This window comes from Anastrepha ludens, chromosome 3 (genome assembly GCF_028408465.1).
Source record: "Anastrepha ludens isolate Willacy chromosome 3, idAnaLude1.1, whole genome shotgun sequence".
In the NCBI taxonomy this organism is placed as follows: Eukaryota; Metazoa; Arthropoda; class Insecta; order Diptera; family Tephritidae; genus Anastrepha; species Anastrepha ludens.
In genome coordinates, this window is record NC_071499.1 from 41,402,921 (window position 1) to 41,420,278 (window position 17,358).

At 34.7% G+C, this 17,358-nt stretch overlaps 1 protein-coding gene across 6 annotated transcripts in view; it reads left to right on the forward strand.

Moving 5' to 3' along the window:
* Window positions 1–17,358, forward strand: part of LOC128857809 (riboflavin transporter RibJ) — an 83,163-nt gene that overhangs the window by 37,077 nt on the left and 28,728 nt on the right. For all 6 annotated transcript variants that reach the window (XM_054093581.1, XM_054093583.1, XM_054093580.1 and 3 more), the window contains one exon: window positions 10,243–10,996. In XM_054093581.1, coding sequence (XP_053949556.1) covers window positions 10,858–10,996 — 139 coding nt within the window. In that variant the 5' untranslated portion in view covers window positions 10,243–10,857. The remainder of the gene's footprint in view (window positions 1–10,242; window positions 10,997–17,358) is intronic.

Sequence of the window (17,358 nt, forward strand, 5' to 3'; positions counted from 1 at the left end):
ATTAAAAAAAAACCGTTTTAGGGTTTCATGCTTGGAGATCCAAACCTAGGTAATCCGAATGGTAGTCACGCACCACCTCATTCGGTTACGAGGGGTGATTCTTGAAATTCTCCGAATGTAAGTGTGCCAGATTAGTCTGGATCTCACGAGAAGCTCTTTGCTTGCGATCGGCAGTGATCCTCTTCTAATCACGCCTTAGAATGAGATCTGGCATGCCAAAGAGATGACAATATTTTAACCATAGAAGTAGCAACTTTTGCTGATGATACAGCATTTATCGCTTATAACGAGTCCCCTGTAGAAGCTTCATATCTTTTGCAAAATCAACTCCAAATTTTGGAGTCTTGGCTTAACAAATGGAAAATAAAAGTTAATTCCGAAAAATCTACACATGTCACTTTTACATTAAGAAGAGAGCAATGCCCTGCTGTATTTTTAAATAATAAACAAATTCCCACTAGTGACAGAGTTAAATATTTAGGGATGCATCTTGATCGACGCCTCACGTGGAAAAGTCACATTCAGGCTAAGCAACAACAACTAAAAATTAAAACAACACGTATGCACTGGCTGCTTGACCGTAACTCTCAACTTAGCCTAGAAAACAAAATACGGATCTACAAAGCTATTCTGAAACCCATTTGGACCTACGGAATACAGCTATGGGGAACTGCTAGCAACTCCAATGTGGAGATCTTGCAACGTTACCAATCGAAAACATTGCGAAGCCTTGTTAATGCCCCTTGGTTTATTACCAATGAATCTATCCATAAGGACTTAGGTATTCCTTTTGTAAAGAATGAAATTCGAAAATATAGTACTAGATATCTGAAACGATTATCTAATCACATAAATCCAGCTGCTATTTGTTTATTAGACACAACCAATGAAACTATACGGTTAAAACGCAATCATATATTAGACTTGCCATTCCTCTAGTATGAATCTACTCAACCTATAAACTTTAAGGTAAAATTAAGTAAGTTAATCTTAAGTGATAATATTAACAAACAATGAATTTAAGCAATCTTGAAGTACTAATTAATTTTAATAATTTAAGAACGAACTGTACAAGTTAATAAGCTGTTGTAATTTCTATGTAGATTTGCACAAAGGCAAAACTACCGCTGCCATTATCTTATAAGATCTAATTTGCTGAATGTCTTATAGTAGATAGATTGCAAATAAAGTAAGTTATAAAAAAAAAAAAAAAAAGATTGCTCCCGAGAGGAGTGAACAAGGGAAACAAAAATATCTGCCTTTCTAGTTCATATATTAGGTAAGGTTAGGTTGAAGCCTACCTATTAAACAATGTCCCGCTATGCCTGAAATCAGTGCTACCTTGGAAGTTGTCAACTGTTTTGTGAAGGATTTTATCGCCGCCTGGCTATCACTGAAAATGTCCACTATATTAAATTATTATAATGTTAATTATTAATTTTAATAGGTTTATTCCATGTAGAGGAAGATATATAATAATTTGAATTTCAACTCATATAAAAAATTCTTACTCATATAGCTAAACTTTTATTGAAAATCTGATTTTTATTTACATTGTATTTATTTTTCTTCTAGTAAATATCTCTTTTTTTGTATTTGTAATAATAATAAATTTTAATGTTGACTGTACGCGCTACCCTGAAGTAATTTTTGTAACCGCTTTCTACCAGATTAAATGCCTGGCAATTAAAAATTCACGTATAAAATTATTTACTATACATACGCACATACAAAAGAATGCTGCCCACTTTTGCTTGGCTATCAAACATTTTTCGTACGTTAGGTATCAGCCGATTGGAGTACTTAAAAGTAATTCAAAACTCAGCTCTCAAAACGAGAGTCACTTTGCGTAATCGAAATAAGCGACCTCTGATGACCCAAGCAGCCAAAGCAATAGAAAAACATAGAGAGGAAGTTGATAAGGCAAAGTAAGTAACCTCTCACACATCTACATAAGCATTTCTGATGAGGTGTTAAAACAAATCCGCAAACAGCAATAAAAAAGCCATTTACTAATGGCAGTGTTTGAGCTTCTGCCCAAGAACAGCGATTAATTTTTAATATTAATTAGAAATATATTAAACATTTTTGTTTTTATTTTTTTACTGAGCAAAAGTGATTATTCTTCAAATTAAACTTGTTTTCTATTTTCATGAGAAAGTAAATAGCTTCGAGCTAAAATAACAGTTGAATTCAATAAAAACAAAAGAAAGACTCTTTCCTTAGTACTTAAAAAATTCTGGGTTCAACTAAATTCTTAGTACTTCAAAAATTCTCGACTCAACTAAATTTTTAGTGCAAAAAGTTCTTAGTACTTCAACAATTCTGGGTTGAACTAAATTCTTAGTACTCCAAAAATTCTCGACTCAACTAAATTCATAGTACAAAAAATTCTTAGTACTTTAACAATTCTGGGTTGAACTAAATTCTTAGTACTTCAAAAATTCTCGACTCAACTAAATTCTTAGTACAAAAAATTCTTAGTACTTTAACAATTCTGGGTTGAACTAAATTCTTAATACTTCAAAAATTCTCGACTCCACTAAATTCTTAGCACAAAAAATTCTTAGTACTTTAACAATTCTGGGTTGAACTAAATTCTTAGTACTTCAAAAGTTCTCGACTCAACTAAATTCTTAGTGCAAAAAATTCTTAGTATTTAAAAAATTCTGGGTTGAACTAAATTCTTAGTACTTCAAAAATTCTCAACTCAACTAAATTCTTAGTACAAAAAATTCTTAGTACTTTAACAATTCTGGGTTGAACTAAATTCTTAGTACTTCAAAAATTCTCAACTCAACTAAATTCTTAGTACAAAAAATTCTTAGTACTTTAACAATTCTGGGTTGAACTAAATTCTTAATACTTCAAAAATTCTCGACTCCACTAAATTCTTAGCACAAAAAATTCTTAGTACTTTAACAATTCTGGGTTGAACTAAATTCTTAGTACTTCAAAAGTTCTCGACTCAACTAAATTCTTAGTGCAAAAAATTCTTAGTATTTAAAAAATTCTGGGTTGAACTAAATTCTTAGTACTTCAAAAATTCTCAACTCAACTAAATTCTTAGTACAAAAAATTCTTAGTACTTTAACAATTCTGGGTTGAACTAAATTCTTAGTACTTCAAAAATTCTCGACTCAACTAAATTCTTAGTGCAAAAAATTCTTAGTACTTCAAAAATTCTCGACTCAACTAAATTTTTAGTGCAAAAAGTTCTTAGTACTTAAAAAATTCTGGGTTCAACTAAATTCTTAGTACTTCAAAAATTCTCGACTCAACTAAATTCTTAGTGCAAAAAATTCTTAGTACTGCAAAAATTCTGAGTTCAACGAAATTCTTAGTACAAAAAATTCTTAGTACTTCAAAAGTTTTGGGTTCAACTAAATTCTCAGTGCAGAAAATTCTTAGTACTTCAAAAATTCTGGATTCAACTAAATTTTTAGTGCAAAAAATTCTTAGTACCTAAACAATTCCGGGTTCAACTAAATTCTTAGTACTTCAAAAATTCTCGACTCAACTAAATTCTTAGTACAAAAAATTCTTAGTACTTTAACAATTCTGGGTTCAACTAAATTCTTGGTACTTCAAAAATTCTCGACTCAACTAAATTTTTAGTGCCAAAAATTCTTAGTACTTTAACAATTCTGGGTTCAACTAAATTCTTGGTACTTCAAAAATTCTCGACTCAACTAAATTCTTAGTACAAAAAATTCTTAGTACTTTAACAATTCTGGGTTGAACTAAATTCTTAGTACTTCAAAAATTCTCGACTCAACTAAATTCTTAGTGCCAAAAATTCTTAGTACTTAAACAATTCTGGGTTCAACTAAATTCTTGGTACTTCAAAAATTCTCGACTCAACTAAATTCTTAGTACAAAAAATTCTTAGTACTTTAACAATTCTGGGTTGAACTAAATTCTTGGTACTTCAAAAATTCTCGACTCAACTAAATTCTTAGTACAAAAAATTCTTAGTACTTAAACAATTCTGGGTTCAACTAAATTCTTGGTACTTCAAAAATTCTCGACTCAACTAAATTCTTAGTACAAAAAATTCTTAGTACTTTAACAATTCTGGGTTGATCTAAATTCTTAGTACTTCAAAAATTCTCGACTCAACTAAATTCTTAGTGCCAAAAATTCTTAGAACTTAAACAATTCTGGGTTCAACTAAATACTTGGTACTTCAAAAATTCTCGACTCAACTAAATTCATAGTACAAAATATTCTTATCACATAAAAAATTCTGAAATTTTTGAAATTTTCACTTTTTTGTGCTTAGTTTTATACAAAAATTGTGGGTTCAACAAAATTTTTAGTACAAAAAGTGTAATTTAAAAAAATTCTGAAAATTTTAAAATCTTCACTTCTTTGTTCTAAGAGTTTAGTTGTATACACAAAATTCTGTTTCCAACTAAATTTTTAGTACAAAAAAGTTCAAGTTTCAATTGAGTAGGTTTTAGAAAATTTTTTTCGCTGAGACGTTTTCTTCCAAATAAAACAAACCAATCGTAAAATCGTTCCTCTTTTCCGTAACCTAGTCTCATACGTGGTAAGTCATCTGAAGTATTACCACTTTGACAGCTTGTGGTATCTCCCTATTATTAAAAAATAAAAAAATGCACGCATCCGTTATATGGAGAAAATAGGCAACACGTTCAGGGGAAAAAATCATTAAAAATCAACAAGAATTTTTAGCCACCTTAAACTTTCACTTTATGAGGCTAAAATTTAATGTACGGAAAAGTTATGTACACAAATTTCTTTAAGAAGTTGATGAAAAATTTAATGAAAATTTGATCGAGTTTTTATAAATCTTGTGTAGACTTGTATAGACGAACTTTGTTTTTGTTTCATGGAATGAACTATACATTTTTCTTTTGTACTACAATATTTAGGGACATGAGGTTTCACCACATATACCTATATTACTTCTATTTGAAATGCTGTTGATTAACCGACTCAGCAAAATAATAGCAAGAAAAAAAATAATTCCAACACATCAGTTTGGTTCTTGAAGTAAATATTCTACAATCGACCAGACACACAGGATCCCGTAGGAAATAGAAAAATCACCCGAAAACAAAAAAAAACATGTTTTGCCATATTCCTCGATATGACAAAGGCATCCGATAAAGTTTGTCAAGCAGGTTTGCTTGTTAAACTAAAATGAATACTTACCAAACAGTGCTACGAAATCTTGTAGTCGTACTTATCAGATCGCTACTTTCAAAGTACTTAGAAGTGCCGCAAGGTCGCTCTCTTGCTCCCCTACTGTACCTTATCTTCACACTTGACCTACCGTCTGCTCTTAATTACGTCACAGCAACGTTTGAAGAGCTGCACTGATTGGAGTTGGTGGAACTGAAAGCGAATCGACAGCCACATTACAAACCGCTTTAAATAAGGTCTCCCAAACACAATCTGTGCACGTGTGTGTTTTCACAAACATTAAAATGGAACGTATACCCATATACATGGATGATAGTTAGAACTATATTTTTATAAAAAAATAATTTTAATTAAATATTAAATAAGCAAATAATCAAAACTTGGCAATAGGCGGTGCCTTTATAATAACTTCGGGGCGGTGCATCAGTAAATGTACTTGAACACATCAATCCCGCGCTAAGCCCAGATTAACTCAACAAACTTGTGGCGCGCCTCTTGATGCTGTTCCGTAGGCAATGGCAAAACTCCTAGCATATTTCTGCTATGAAAAAACCCCTCAACAACCGTTTAATCTCCCCAAAGTAAGACATAATAAAACATATAATTTTTTTATTTATTATAAAATCCGTGGCGAATCCTCTTACCAACAGAAGCTGCTAGTTTATTTTTAAATTAAAAAGTGTTTCTTTATGCATGAAAATGAATGGAAATTTTTATTCACAAGTAAATACATTCAAGTGCATGTCAATATATCGCACCCTAAATACAAAAGGGTCACAACTCAAAATTTTCCACACTCGAGCTTCACTTGTTTACAGTAGCACAGAAAACAAACTATGTGACATATCATGCTGAAATTTGTCATGTAAGCTTATAACAGTCCTACCAAAAAACAAAAAATGTATTTTTGTCATATGTCATCCGCGGACCGTTTTATTGATAACGTCTCGTTCATATTTGAGCAGAAGTACATTTTGAGTTTTGACCCTTTTGTATTTAGGGAGCGATATATATTCTGCGCCGACACAATCTTCACATGTTGCACATCACGTGCTTAGGTCAGTTATTTCTTGATTTTATTTTTTCACCTCCCTGATAAGCAGCGTTCAATCTCATATGTTTTTCTTTAAACTAATTACCCGTACGTGCGTGCAGGTTTGCTTGCCAATACAAGGTTTCATGTGGGACTATAATTTTTTTGCATTGGTCGCTGTTGATCATTTAATTATGATTTATACACAAATAACTATAAAAATATATAAATAGCGCTGAATTAGGTGATAATAATATTTACAGTTAAGGCTTCCTGCTCGTACTTTTTTCGATTTAAAAAGCTAATATTGAGCTCTTGAAAATTATTTTGTCTTTGATAATTTAAATGTCACTTCAACTCGCATTAATCTTTGACCGCAGAATGGAAAATTCTTGGGGGCTCGAGTTTGCAAAATACATAAGAATTTCATCATCCACTGATTGTTGTTTTTTTTTTTTTTGCTATTTTTAATGAATGGTGTTTTTTTGTAAGTTGATAAGGAGGAGGTTTCCTTATTTTTGATCTCCAGTAAGTTAAGTAACTTTTGGTTGTGGATTTGCATGGCTGAGAGTGTTATTGACCTTTTATGGCATTTATAATACGAATAGCACTAATATTGATTACGGTATTATTAGTTCCTGTAAGAATACATCCTCTTCTTCTTCTTAATCGGCACGCTAACCGCTTAAGCGATTTTGGCCGAGCAGACTCTTTCTCTCAAACACTCCAAGGGACATCTGATCGGATGTTGTCATCGTCCACGCTTTTGCGCCATACGTTAGGACGGGCATGATGAGAGCCTTATAGAGTGTCTTCGAGAGAGAACTTTACTACTAATTTGCCTACTTAGTCCAAAGTAGCACTTCTTGGCAAGAGAGATTCAAGGCTGGCATTGTTATCGGTGTTAGTGCTGGTTCTTAGATAAACGAAATCTCTTACAAATTCGAAATCCTAACTGCCAACAATGACTTGGGTGGCGATACGCGAATGTGTTGAATAGATAGACTCCATAAAGAGTGAATAAAGAAAAAGGTCAAAGTAAACATTCTAAAAGTCAGCACTGGGCAAAAGGGTCATTAAATATATGTTCTAGTAAATCCGACCACGTTTCATTGCGGCTCAAACAAATTTGAAACAAAGTATTTCCCCGCTTGTAGTTTACACAAAGTAGCGCAAAATTAAACCCCCTATCAAAAGATTTATAATTTTTGCAAATTGTATATTATATTATTAAAAAAATTATTCAAAAACAATATAGGATGATTAATTTTGTGCCAGTTTTTTTCTATAATTAGCTTGAAGATAAATTTATACTGTGAGTTTGAACTCAGTCGGCAGGGTAAGGGGTCCTGTTGGTCTAGAATTTTCAAAAAATCGATTTTTTTTTGATATTTCGAAAGTATAGGACTTTAAGAATAAACTATCAAATTTGGAAGCGTATTCCCAGTATTTTCGATTCTATAGCCATTTTAGCAGGTAGAATCAGATTTGTCACGCGGCCACATACAAAACATTAAACTCAATTATCTCAAAACAACATCAGTGGGTATCGCCTGCAGTACAATCATATTAATATTCAATTATTTCGTATTTTTTTTTATTAAAAAACTGAGAAAAAACCCGATTTTTAGAGTGTCAAATTCAAAACCCCGCCATTTCGTCAAATGGTTTTTTTTTATTCTAGTACGGGACATAGCTACAGTAATTCTGTTTCTTTGTTCACTCTTCTCGAGAGCATCGGACTTCAACAAGACTGCTCTATCGTACACGGTTCTGTGCTATTGTTTATGCACCGGCCCATGAGATGTCGGCATCTGCCAGTTCGCGCAGCATCGACCTTCTCCAAATGTCTTTTAGTCCACCTCAACCTCTGCCCCCTTGCGGCTCCCAGTCCATTGCCATTCTCGTGGTGCTATCTGGTGGTTTTCTCAATGTGTGACCTATCCATTGCCATTTTCTGCGTTTCAATTGCCTAATCCCATTCGTCAGTCATACTGATTAATAATTGTTTTGATTTTTCTGTTTCACATAAATAGAAGAGCCAAAGTGGACAACACCGTTCAGGTCCAACTTTTCGAGAGGGTCAACTTCAGGACCACTTTTAAAATTATTAAAATTAAATTTTTTTTTATTATTGTATGTAAAAGAAGTTAAACAAAAAGCCTAAAAAATTCAAACATCGTTTTTCATTTTTTTTATTGTAAAAAAAATATCTGAAAATATCCTAAATTTTCGAGCTCTGGATCACTAGGACGGCTTAATTTCTCAGCTTATCGGCCACAGAAATTCTGTAAGAAGCGCCTTGTTTTCAGAGTACGCAAGATCAGCTGAGCTGCGACCGTCAGTAGAAACTACTTTCTCTATAAGTTGATGTTTCATGCCTATTGTGGGTTTTGAATCCGAGGCAACCAAATAATCGTAGGTATCTAAGACATTTAGAGGCGATATGCCCAAGTTCTGATATAAGGAACTTTCTCATTAGCTAGTCTTACTTTCCACAATTTCTAATTAGTAAATGCTCGTATTTCATACTTGTAATGATACCTTACCCACTATAACTACTCAACTTTCTTCCGTTTGGCGGGCTGAGATTGGGACATCTTGACCTCAGGTTCTCTGTATACTTAGTAAGAAATCAGGCTTGAGTAGTTACTGAATTTTATTATCGCCATGCAGCGGTTGCCATCGATAGTTTCGATTTTCATCCCTTGGCTGTTGTGCTCGCAGTTTTCTCCTGCCGCATTGGTATCTCCTTCTCATTTTTGCGGTATGACAATGATATTGGAGAGACTGAGTTAGTAGACATAGTTGTTGCTACTTACAAAAAGAATGGCGGAAAAGAATTCAGCAAAAATCCTCTGACTGGGTTTCCAGCATGTTGAAACCCAATCAGAGGATTATTTTCTTCTTCTTCTCACCCCCGTTCCACTTTTAATAACCGAATTTTCAAAATTTGATATTAGAAAGGTGACGAAGATGCGAGGTGCAAAGCAGTAAGAGGTCTAACTAAGGCTATTTACAAAGTCTGTAATTCTCCCTTCATCACTTTTATGTTGGGCGAAAAGATGCAGAACTTGATTATCCACTGAGTATCGCCAGCGGTCACACATCTGCCGAGGTGGTTGCAGGCCCCAGCAGTCGAAATGCTACTACATCGAAGTGGTCAGGCTCAAGAAGTATTGCGGACGAATCAAATTCGGACCTAGAAAGCGTAAGTTGCATGACGGCCATAAATACAGCCGTGGAGGAGAAGTTGTTGACTTCTACAAATGCCTATCTTCCAGGCACTACGAATACAGCATCTAATAATAATAATAAAAAAAGTTATGTATTTCAAAATCGTGTTAGAAATTAACATCGATATATTATTGTGGGATGATCAATTGTTTTCACTTCTTTTTGAGTTTTTTATAAACACAAGTTTTTCATTCAAAACACTTATACATATACTTGTACATATCTTCGCGCTATACGCCCTGTTGTTTTTCGACAAATCAAGGGGTTTACAGTTTTATGCCGGCTCCGAACAACAGGCGGAGGAACTTTTTCATGGCAGAAATATTTTCGAAAATTTACCACTGCCTGCTGAAGGGCTACCATTTTTAGAAAATACTTAATTTTGCATTATTTTGTCATCACAGAATTTCGAAAGTACAGAAAGGACTTTAGGCTGTTTAGAATTTGTTTCACATTTTTTCCGGATTTTAACCCTAAAGAATATGGTAATTCAGAAATTGACACCGCTCCCATTTTAAATCATATTACTCCACGCCTTCTATCGTTACTTGTACTCGTATTTACAGTGGAAAGAATTTGATATCCTTTAAGCTCAGGCACCCAATCGTAAGGTGTCAATTTCAATTTCACACTTCTTCCCTTTCACTTTTCCATATTCATTTGAAGCGTAACCTCAATTTTCTGCATGCTACGGGAATATACAAATACATCCATACACAAATATATAAACATGAAAACATACAATTCTACATTCCTACAACTCTAAATAAATCTACTTCTCTATTTTTTTCTTACAGCAAAACAAGAACAAATAAACAAATAAAACGCACAGGAATCAACTGTATGAAATACTAAATGAAAAGGCGTGAAACGTAGCGGATCACTTAGAAGGAAAGTAAAAGCAAAAAGAACGCCAATAACAGTCCCAACCACAGCGAGCGCCAACTATAATTGTTTTTCGCATAAAAAGCTAACCAAGTACCAAGAAAGACAGAAAGCAAGAAGGACAAAAAGACAGATATATACAAGCAATGATAACTTGGCTAAAAGTCAGTTCAAGCAGAAAGCAGTGATTGCATTTTGAGTGGGTTGTTCGGAATTGAACAATTCCAAGTTGCAGTGGCGTCAATTGAGTACAAATTGCATGCCAACAGCACGCAAAATAAATTAATGTGGTTCGTTTGTTGATTTAACGGTGCAATTTGCTGTGAAGTTGTGCCACTGGACGTTGAGCATGCAAAAGAAATTATATGTATGTGCATATCTAACAGACTGATCTACGTTTAAGACGTCCAATTGGCTCGTTTGCTCAACTGAAATTTTCTACGCTCAGCTTAGTAGCTTTTCTAAACATTCCTCATATTGTTTACTTTTTTAAGTAATTTGTACTAAACACATACACACATACAAAAATGGTACATGCACCAGCGCGCAAAAATAAAAACGCAAATGGCAATTGTGATTTGGTAGAGGATGTTCTGACGCCAGTGCCACCAGATGGTGGCTGGGGATGGATGGTCGTCTTTGGCTCCTTCATGATACACCTTATTAGTAAGTACCACGAGAATTTATTAAAATAATATATCAAAAATATTTATCTACCGTATGCATTATTTATATTGTATTACAAAGCGCGCTATACCCAAAACGCTACCGTGGCGTATGAGTAACCTAATGGGGAAATCCTAGTTGTGGCCTCCTAGGAAAGTATTTAGTTTTCTTTTTAAATTTGTGCATTACAGAAAAAAAACTATCGCGATAGAGCGGACTTTTTGCAATTACTATTGTGATATACAGGGTAACTATATATTTAGGTTATTATTCATGTCATTTCCAATTAAATAATTTGTATGGCATAATCACTAAATAAAAACAGAAAAAATCGTTTGAAGAAGTGGACGTTGGAACAAAACATTAAATAACTAATACTTACAGCAGAAATTGAAATCAAAAAAGAAATTAAAGATAGTCAAATTAATCCACACTGTTTTCACTGTATTCCACACTGGAACTCTAGGGTGATGGATAGATTTATGATAGTGAAATTAATCAGAAATTACCAAAGTAAGAATGTTCATAAGTACCTTAAACGATTTTCCCATATTATGAGTCAACACAAAAATAATCGGACGAATACTAATATTAATCAAAAAAAGTGCTGAGCATTTTGCACTTACTGTCATTCGTTAGCCATACCTACATACGATGTACTTATATACTATTGGATTCGGTTATGCTATACGGCGATTTAAAAGTGGCATTATGCCTAAAAAAGTTCCCTAATAGTTTTGTGTTTTTGAAGTCAATTGAGTGTTAAAGCGTTCCAAAATGGTGGTAAAAAACAACAAATCAATGCATTCTTCAGCCACACAAATCTTTATCGACGCACTGTAAGCTCCAAGTGCTAGAATTGGAGGTTATATTGGAAGCATCGTATAGTCAAGATTAGCCATCTAGCGATTTTTTTATTTGGAAGGCGCATATATGCCATTAAGTGTGGAATATGACATCATTCAAACGCCCGCCTCGGCTTCTTACGGTGGAACGGATCCGAGTGGTCCAATTTTCAATGACTTTTCCGCATAGATCCGGCTGAGTTTGAGCGATGGCCTGTGTTATGTTCACCTTTAGAGCATCGGTCGATTGTGGCTTATTTGCATAGACCTGAGACTTCAAGAAACCCCGCAGGAAAAAGTCTTGCGGGGTCAAATCGCATTACCTTGGTGGTCAATTCACATCACCCCAGCGAGAGATAACCTTACCCTCAAATCGTTCATGCAGAATGTCAATCGTGGCGTTTGCTGTGTGGCACGTAGCGCCGTCCTGCTGGAACCACATGTCGCCTAGGTCCATATGGTTCAATATGGGCCATAAGAAATTGGTTATCATCGTTGTGTAGCGCTCGCTGTTGACGGTGACCACCTCACCAACGTCGTTTTCAGAAAAGTACGGACCAATGACGACGCCGGCCCAAAATCCACACCAAACGGTAACTTTTTGAGGATGCATTATCACCTGGTGAGCCTCATGTGGATTGGTGTCGTCCCATATACGGCAATTTTGTTTGTTAACACAGCCATTCATCCAAAAATGCACCTCGTCACTAAAGATGATTTTTCGCCCAAAACTAGGATTCTCTTCCAAACGATTCGAAGCCCAGTCAGCGAACAAACGGCGTTGTCTATGGTCATCAACTTTGAGCTCCTGGGTCAGTTGGATCTTGTACGGGTGTAGGCCCAAGTCCCGACGCAAAATTCGCCAAGTTGAAGTCTGGGAAAGGTCAAGTTCTAGTGCACCGCGAGGAATAGACTGCCTCGGGTTCTGCTGTACACTTTCACGGACCGCGGCAATGTTCTCGGCTGATCTTGCGTTCCTTGAACGTACGGGTGTTGGCTGATTGTTTACTAACCCGGTCGTCTCAAATTTGGCCACCAAAGAAGCTACAATTTTACTCCATCCTTCAGCCAGCATACGGATTCCTCTGACGAAAAATTCAAGTTCTTTTGACTTGATTCATTCATTTGTGATGCCCTCGTAAGAAGTGAGCCGCTTCCAATAAGGGCTGACTGCATTGATCGGAACAGATGGTAATTTTTTACTTTTTTAACATGGACAGGCTTTAAGCATATTCAAATTGATTGCTTAGTTGTTTTCTTTCAATTACGTCTCCCAGTTTCGTAAAAATCAAAAGTGGGTGAAGTGCGGTTAAAATACAGCCGGGCACTTGAAATTGAAATTAGTCTCTACAAATTTGGAATTCTTAGTTATAGATTTTCATACCTAGATTAGCTCCGAGTGCATGTTCTTCCACACCTCATGCGTTCTGCTTGACCTTCTAAAGCAGGATTCCCCTTAAGCTGTGAGTAAATTAAAGTGACTACTTTATTTAGAATTTATTTATTAATTTTTCCACATCGATGCTGTAAACGATTACAGAGACTCATTCAGCAGAAAAGGCAGTAATATTTAATTTATACTTTTAATTGATTTAGTACATTGTAAATTCTTCACTGGCATTTTGCTTTTGTTGGGCAAATAACCTGGTAATCGGCTTGTAATCGCATTACAGTATTCACATCATTTATTTACTTGCGCTACTTAGTCGCATTTATGTTCCCTATTTGCCTCGATGTTATTTTTCAGTCGCACGGCCGATTGCAGTTTGCAATTAAGTGTGTCAATGAGAAATGGAAAATATCTATACAAACGTTATTGTTTTTTGTTTTTCTTGCCTTCCTTTAGAAAATAAGTTACTTACTTAGCTAGTTGGCCTTATCGCTGAATCAAGCGTTGCTTTGCTTTTCTTAAAGCCTACGTAAATGACATCACTGAACACGAATAGCTGTGAATATATTTATGTAAAGTAATTTCGAAATACTCTCATGAAGTCAGATTGCAGACTTTTCACATAAATTCTCTACAATGCATTTTTTAATTTAAAAAACTGCTGAAAATTTTAAAGTGGTTTCTTTATAAAATCTGAAAAAATTCATAAAAATATGTTTTTTAGTTTGTTGATGTATTATTGAAGGCGGTATGGATTTGCATCCTTTACAGACTCTATTTGAACATTGCATTTCAGCATTTGCTGATGTTAGAAAGGCTAAGGCGCCAAATTTCACGCAAAACACGTCTTTCTAGTAAGGCAAATGTATTTTTCTTTTAACCAAATCATGTCTATGGGGTTGTTAATCGTAAATTTGTTTATCAAATTGCAGCAAATCATAGAATTACCACTAGCACTCCAATTACTTCAATCAGTATTTCTTGAAGTAAACAAAAAACTTGATGTAGTCTGGTATGAAACGATAAATGTTGCATTCTTAAGTAAAGTACATTGTCCCAGATATTCATATTTATTGTCATGTTTTTATCAAAAGCTAAATGAAGTTGGCTTAGAAACAAAGCGCCTATCTTTTCATGGTAATTTCTTCCTGGTATTCAATTTCATATTTATAATTGAGCTGATAAATACTTGTTCTTACTTTATGATTACCAGTTAGAAGCCAATACGATAATAGGCATATGCAAATACATACATACATATATTATATTTTTTGGACAAGTAAATAAGTGAATGAGCCACGCGATAGCAAACCAGTAAATATTTCCTCATAGGTCTAAAGAATCATACCCGGATACAAATTGCGGGTTTGACTTTAACGCTTTTTAAAGCAAAAACAATGTACAAGTAATGGCGGTTTTAGTCAATTTATACTAAGAATTAAGTAATAAAAAAAATCAGTGGAATATTGCAATAAGATTTTGTGTAATCAATTCGATCCGCTGTTCAATAATCCTCCTTTCATACAAAATAGATAGGGCACAAGCCTATTTGCGGTTCTTAGTTCTCTTATAGATGTTCAGAGGAGTTTGGCATGGCTGAAAATGCCTCGCCTTAGCTTAGACGGAGGCTGCATTGATTTGTCTATGGCGTCTTTAGAACTACGGAAAGTCTCCAAGAAACTCTATATGTCTTCTTGTACATTCTATATTATTAAGGATGCACTGATAATTGATCATTTAAAGTTCCGTTAAACCGAAAAGACGTCAGTCGGTGAATTTATAAATACTTGTATTCGTACTCATAAAATTCCTTCTCATATACAGCGAAAGCTCTCTTAGCTGTTTCCAGCTTTTGTTTGTCCAAGAGAGGTGTCCATTCAAAAGTACGTAACATAAGAGTTGGTATAGAAAACTATGTGCGCTCAAGCGAGTTGTTCGGCTAATACTCGTAGAGATGTCCGTTAAGAGAGGTTACACTTTACATTCCATTGCAGAATTAGAGACACACCACTACTTTTTATATATATATATATATAAACTATATAAAAAATATAGTTTATTTAACAAGAAAAACTATAATATAATGCAAAGTTTCAAACTTTGTACCTAATTTTTCAAAACTTTATGAAAATTTCATCAATACTTTGACCTTCTTAACCGGAACTTTTTAAATTTTTCTGACCATGCAGTTTTATATATATATATATATATAATTGGCGTTTACATCCTTTTTGAATGCTTGGTCAAGCTCCCCCTTCTATTTGTGGCGTACGTCTTGCAATTTTAAACCGACTCCGAACGGCAGATATTTTTTATGAGGAGCTTTTTTTCATGGCAGAAATACATTCACAGGTTTGCCATTGCCTACCGAGGGGAGACCGCTATTAGAAAAAACGTTTTCTTGATTTTGGTGTTTCACGGAGACTCGAACCTACGTTCTCCGAATTCCGAATGGTAGTCACGCACCAACCCATTCAGTTACGGCGGTCGCAGTTTTATAGCCCATTGAATTTTACGAAACGTATTTTTAAAGTAAGTACCGTTTTGAAAACTACAAGTAAATTTTATCCAAAAATAATTTTTTCACTTGAAAGAACATAACATACTTTACTCTACTTTTCTACCCAATTCCCATTACTATTGAGACATTTATCGTATCTTGGGACCAGCTTTTGTATGCCTTCGTCAAAGAAGATTGCCCCCTGATTAGATAACCACTGCTTCACAGTCGTAAAGAACACTTCTTGAGACAGCAGGAAACTTTTCAGCTAAGGACGAAATTGTGAATCGTCAGATCTCTTTCACTTTACAGTCCACTTTTTGAATCAGTTCATCGGTAATGGTCTCCCACTTTGTTCCTCATCATGATTGTTTGTGCGCCCAGCTTTAAAGGGCGTAACCCATTTCCGCACCACAGCATCACTCATAATGTTTTCACCATACACTTCACTGATTTGGGGATAAATGTCAACTAATTTGAAGTCTTGAGCACAGAAAAACCGTATTACAGCACGTACTTCACAGTCGGCGGGATTCTCAATAGGTGGAGGCATTTTCACGCAAACTGATGTAGACTCGATCGGATGGTTCCGTAATGACGTCTGTGGCTTCCCAACAGATGTAGCTACACGACGCGCATGCGCTAAACGGTGACCGCAGCGCTGCGGCGGCGTAATTTAAAAACGGTACTTACTTTAAAAATACGCTTCGTAGTATGCAAAGTGCAAGTAACCACAAAATATCTTTGATTTTTGACAAATCTTTTCCTTTTCTTCCTTTTTTTCCATGCAAAATGCATGTTCGCATTTTTTTAATATATATGAAAAAAAAAGAAAAAAATATGTTCAGAAAAATTTTCGAATATGATGGAATATTCACTGATAGATCGAGGAAAGATGAGCTTAATGTTCCACAAAGCAGTCTTCGCAATTCTAATCCTTTCAAGGGGGAAAACTTTAAGACTAAATTTGCGAATAATGCACCCATTGCTCGGCCACTTCGAGAAACAAAAGTCGATTCCGCAAAATTTGGTTATTTGAGAAATATAGTAATATTTTTGGGCATAAGTATAGTACTAGGTTGTTCAATTACAATAGTTTTGCGGTTTGATAAGAAAAACACAATTTTATGGTTTCAAATACAATTTATTATTCAGTATTGTCTCCCTGAACATCAATACACTTGTTACAACGAGATTCCAATTTATGAATTCCATCCCTGAAGTGAGAATTTGGAAGAGCTGCATAATAAGCTTCCACAGCTGTTATGTCCCCATAATTTGTTGAAAAGCGCTTTTCACGCATGCATTTTTATAGGTCTGGAAACAGATGGAAGTTGCTAGGGGCCAAATCTGGTAAATACGGTAAATGTTCCAACAATTTGAGTATTTTAATTTGTGGATTTAAGCCATTGTCAAAATTCTCTCCTAACACGGTGCACTGCCGTGATGTAAAAGAAAGTTTTTCTTTTCCAAATTGGGCACTTTTTTGACAAATCTCTTGGATGACCTGGTCTAAAAGTTACAATACAATAATCAAAAGTTATTCTTTTACCCGTTTGCAAGTAATCCATAAACAAAATTCCTTTCGCACTCCAAAAACCCGATGTTAACACCTCCTTTGCCGATT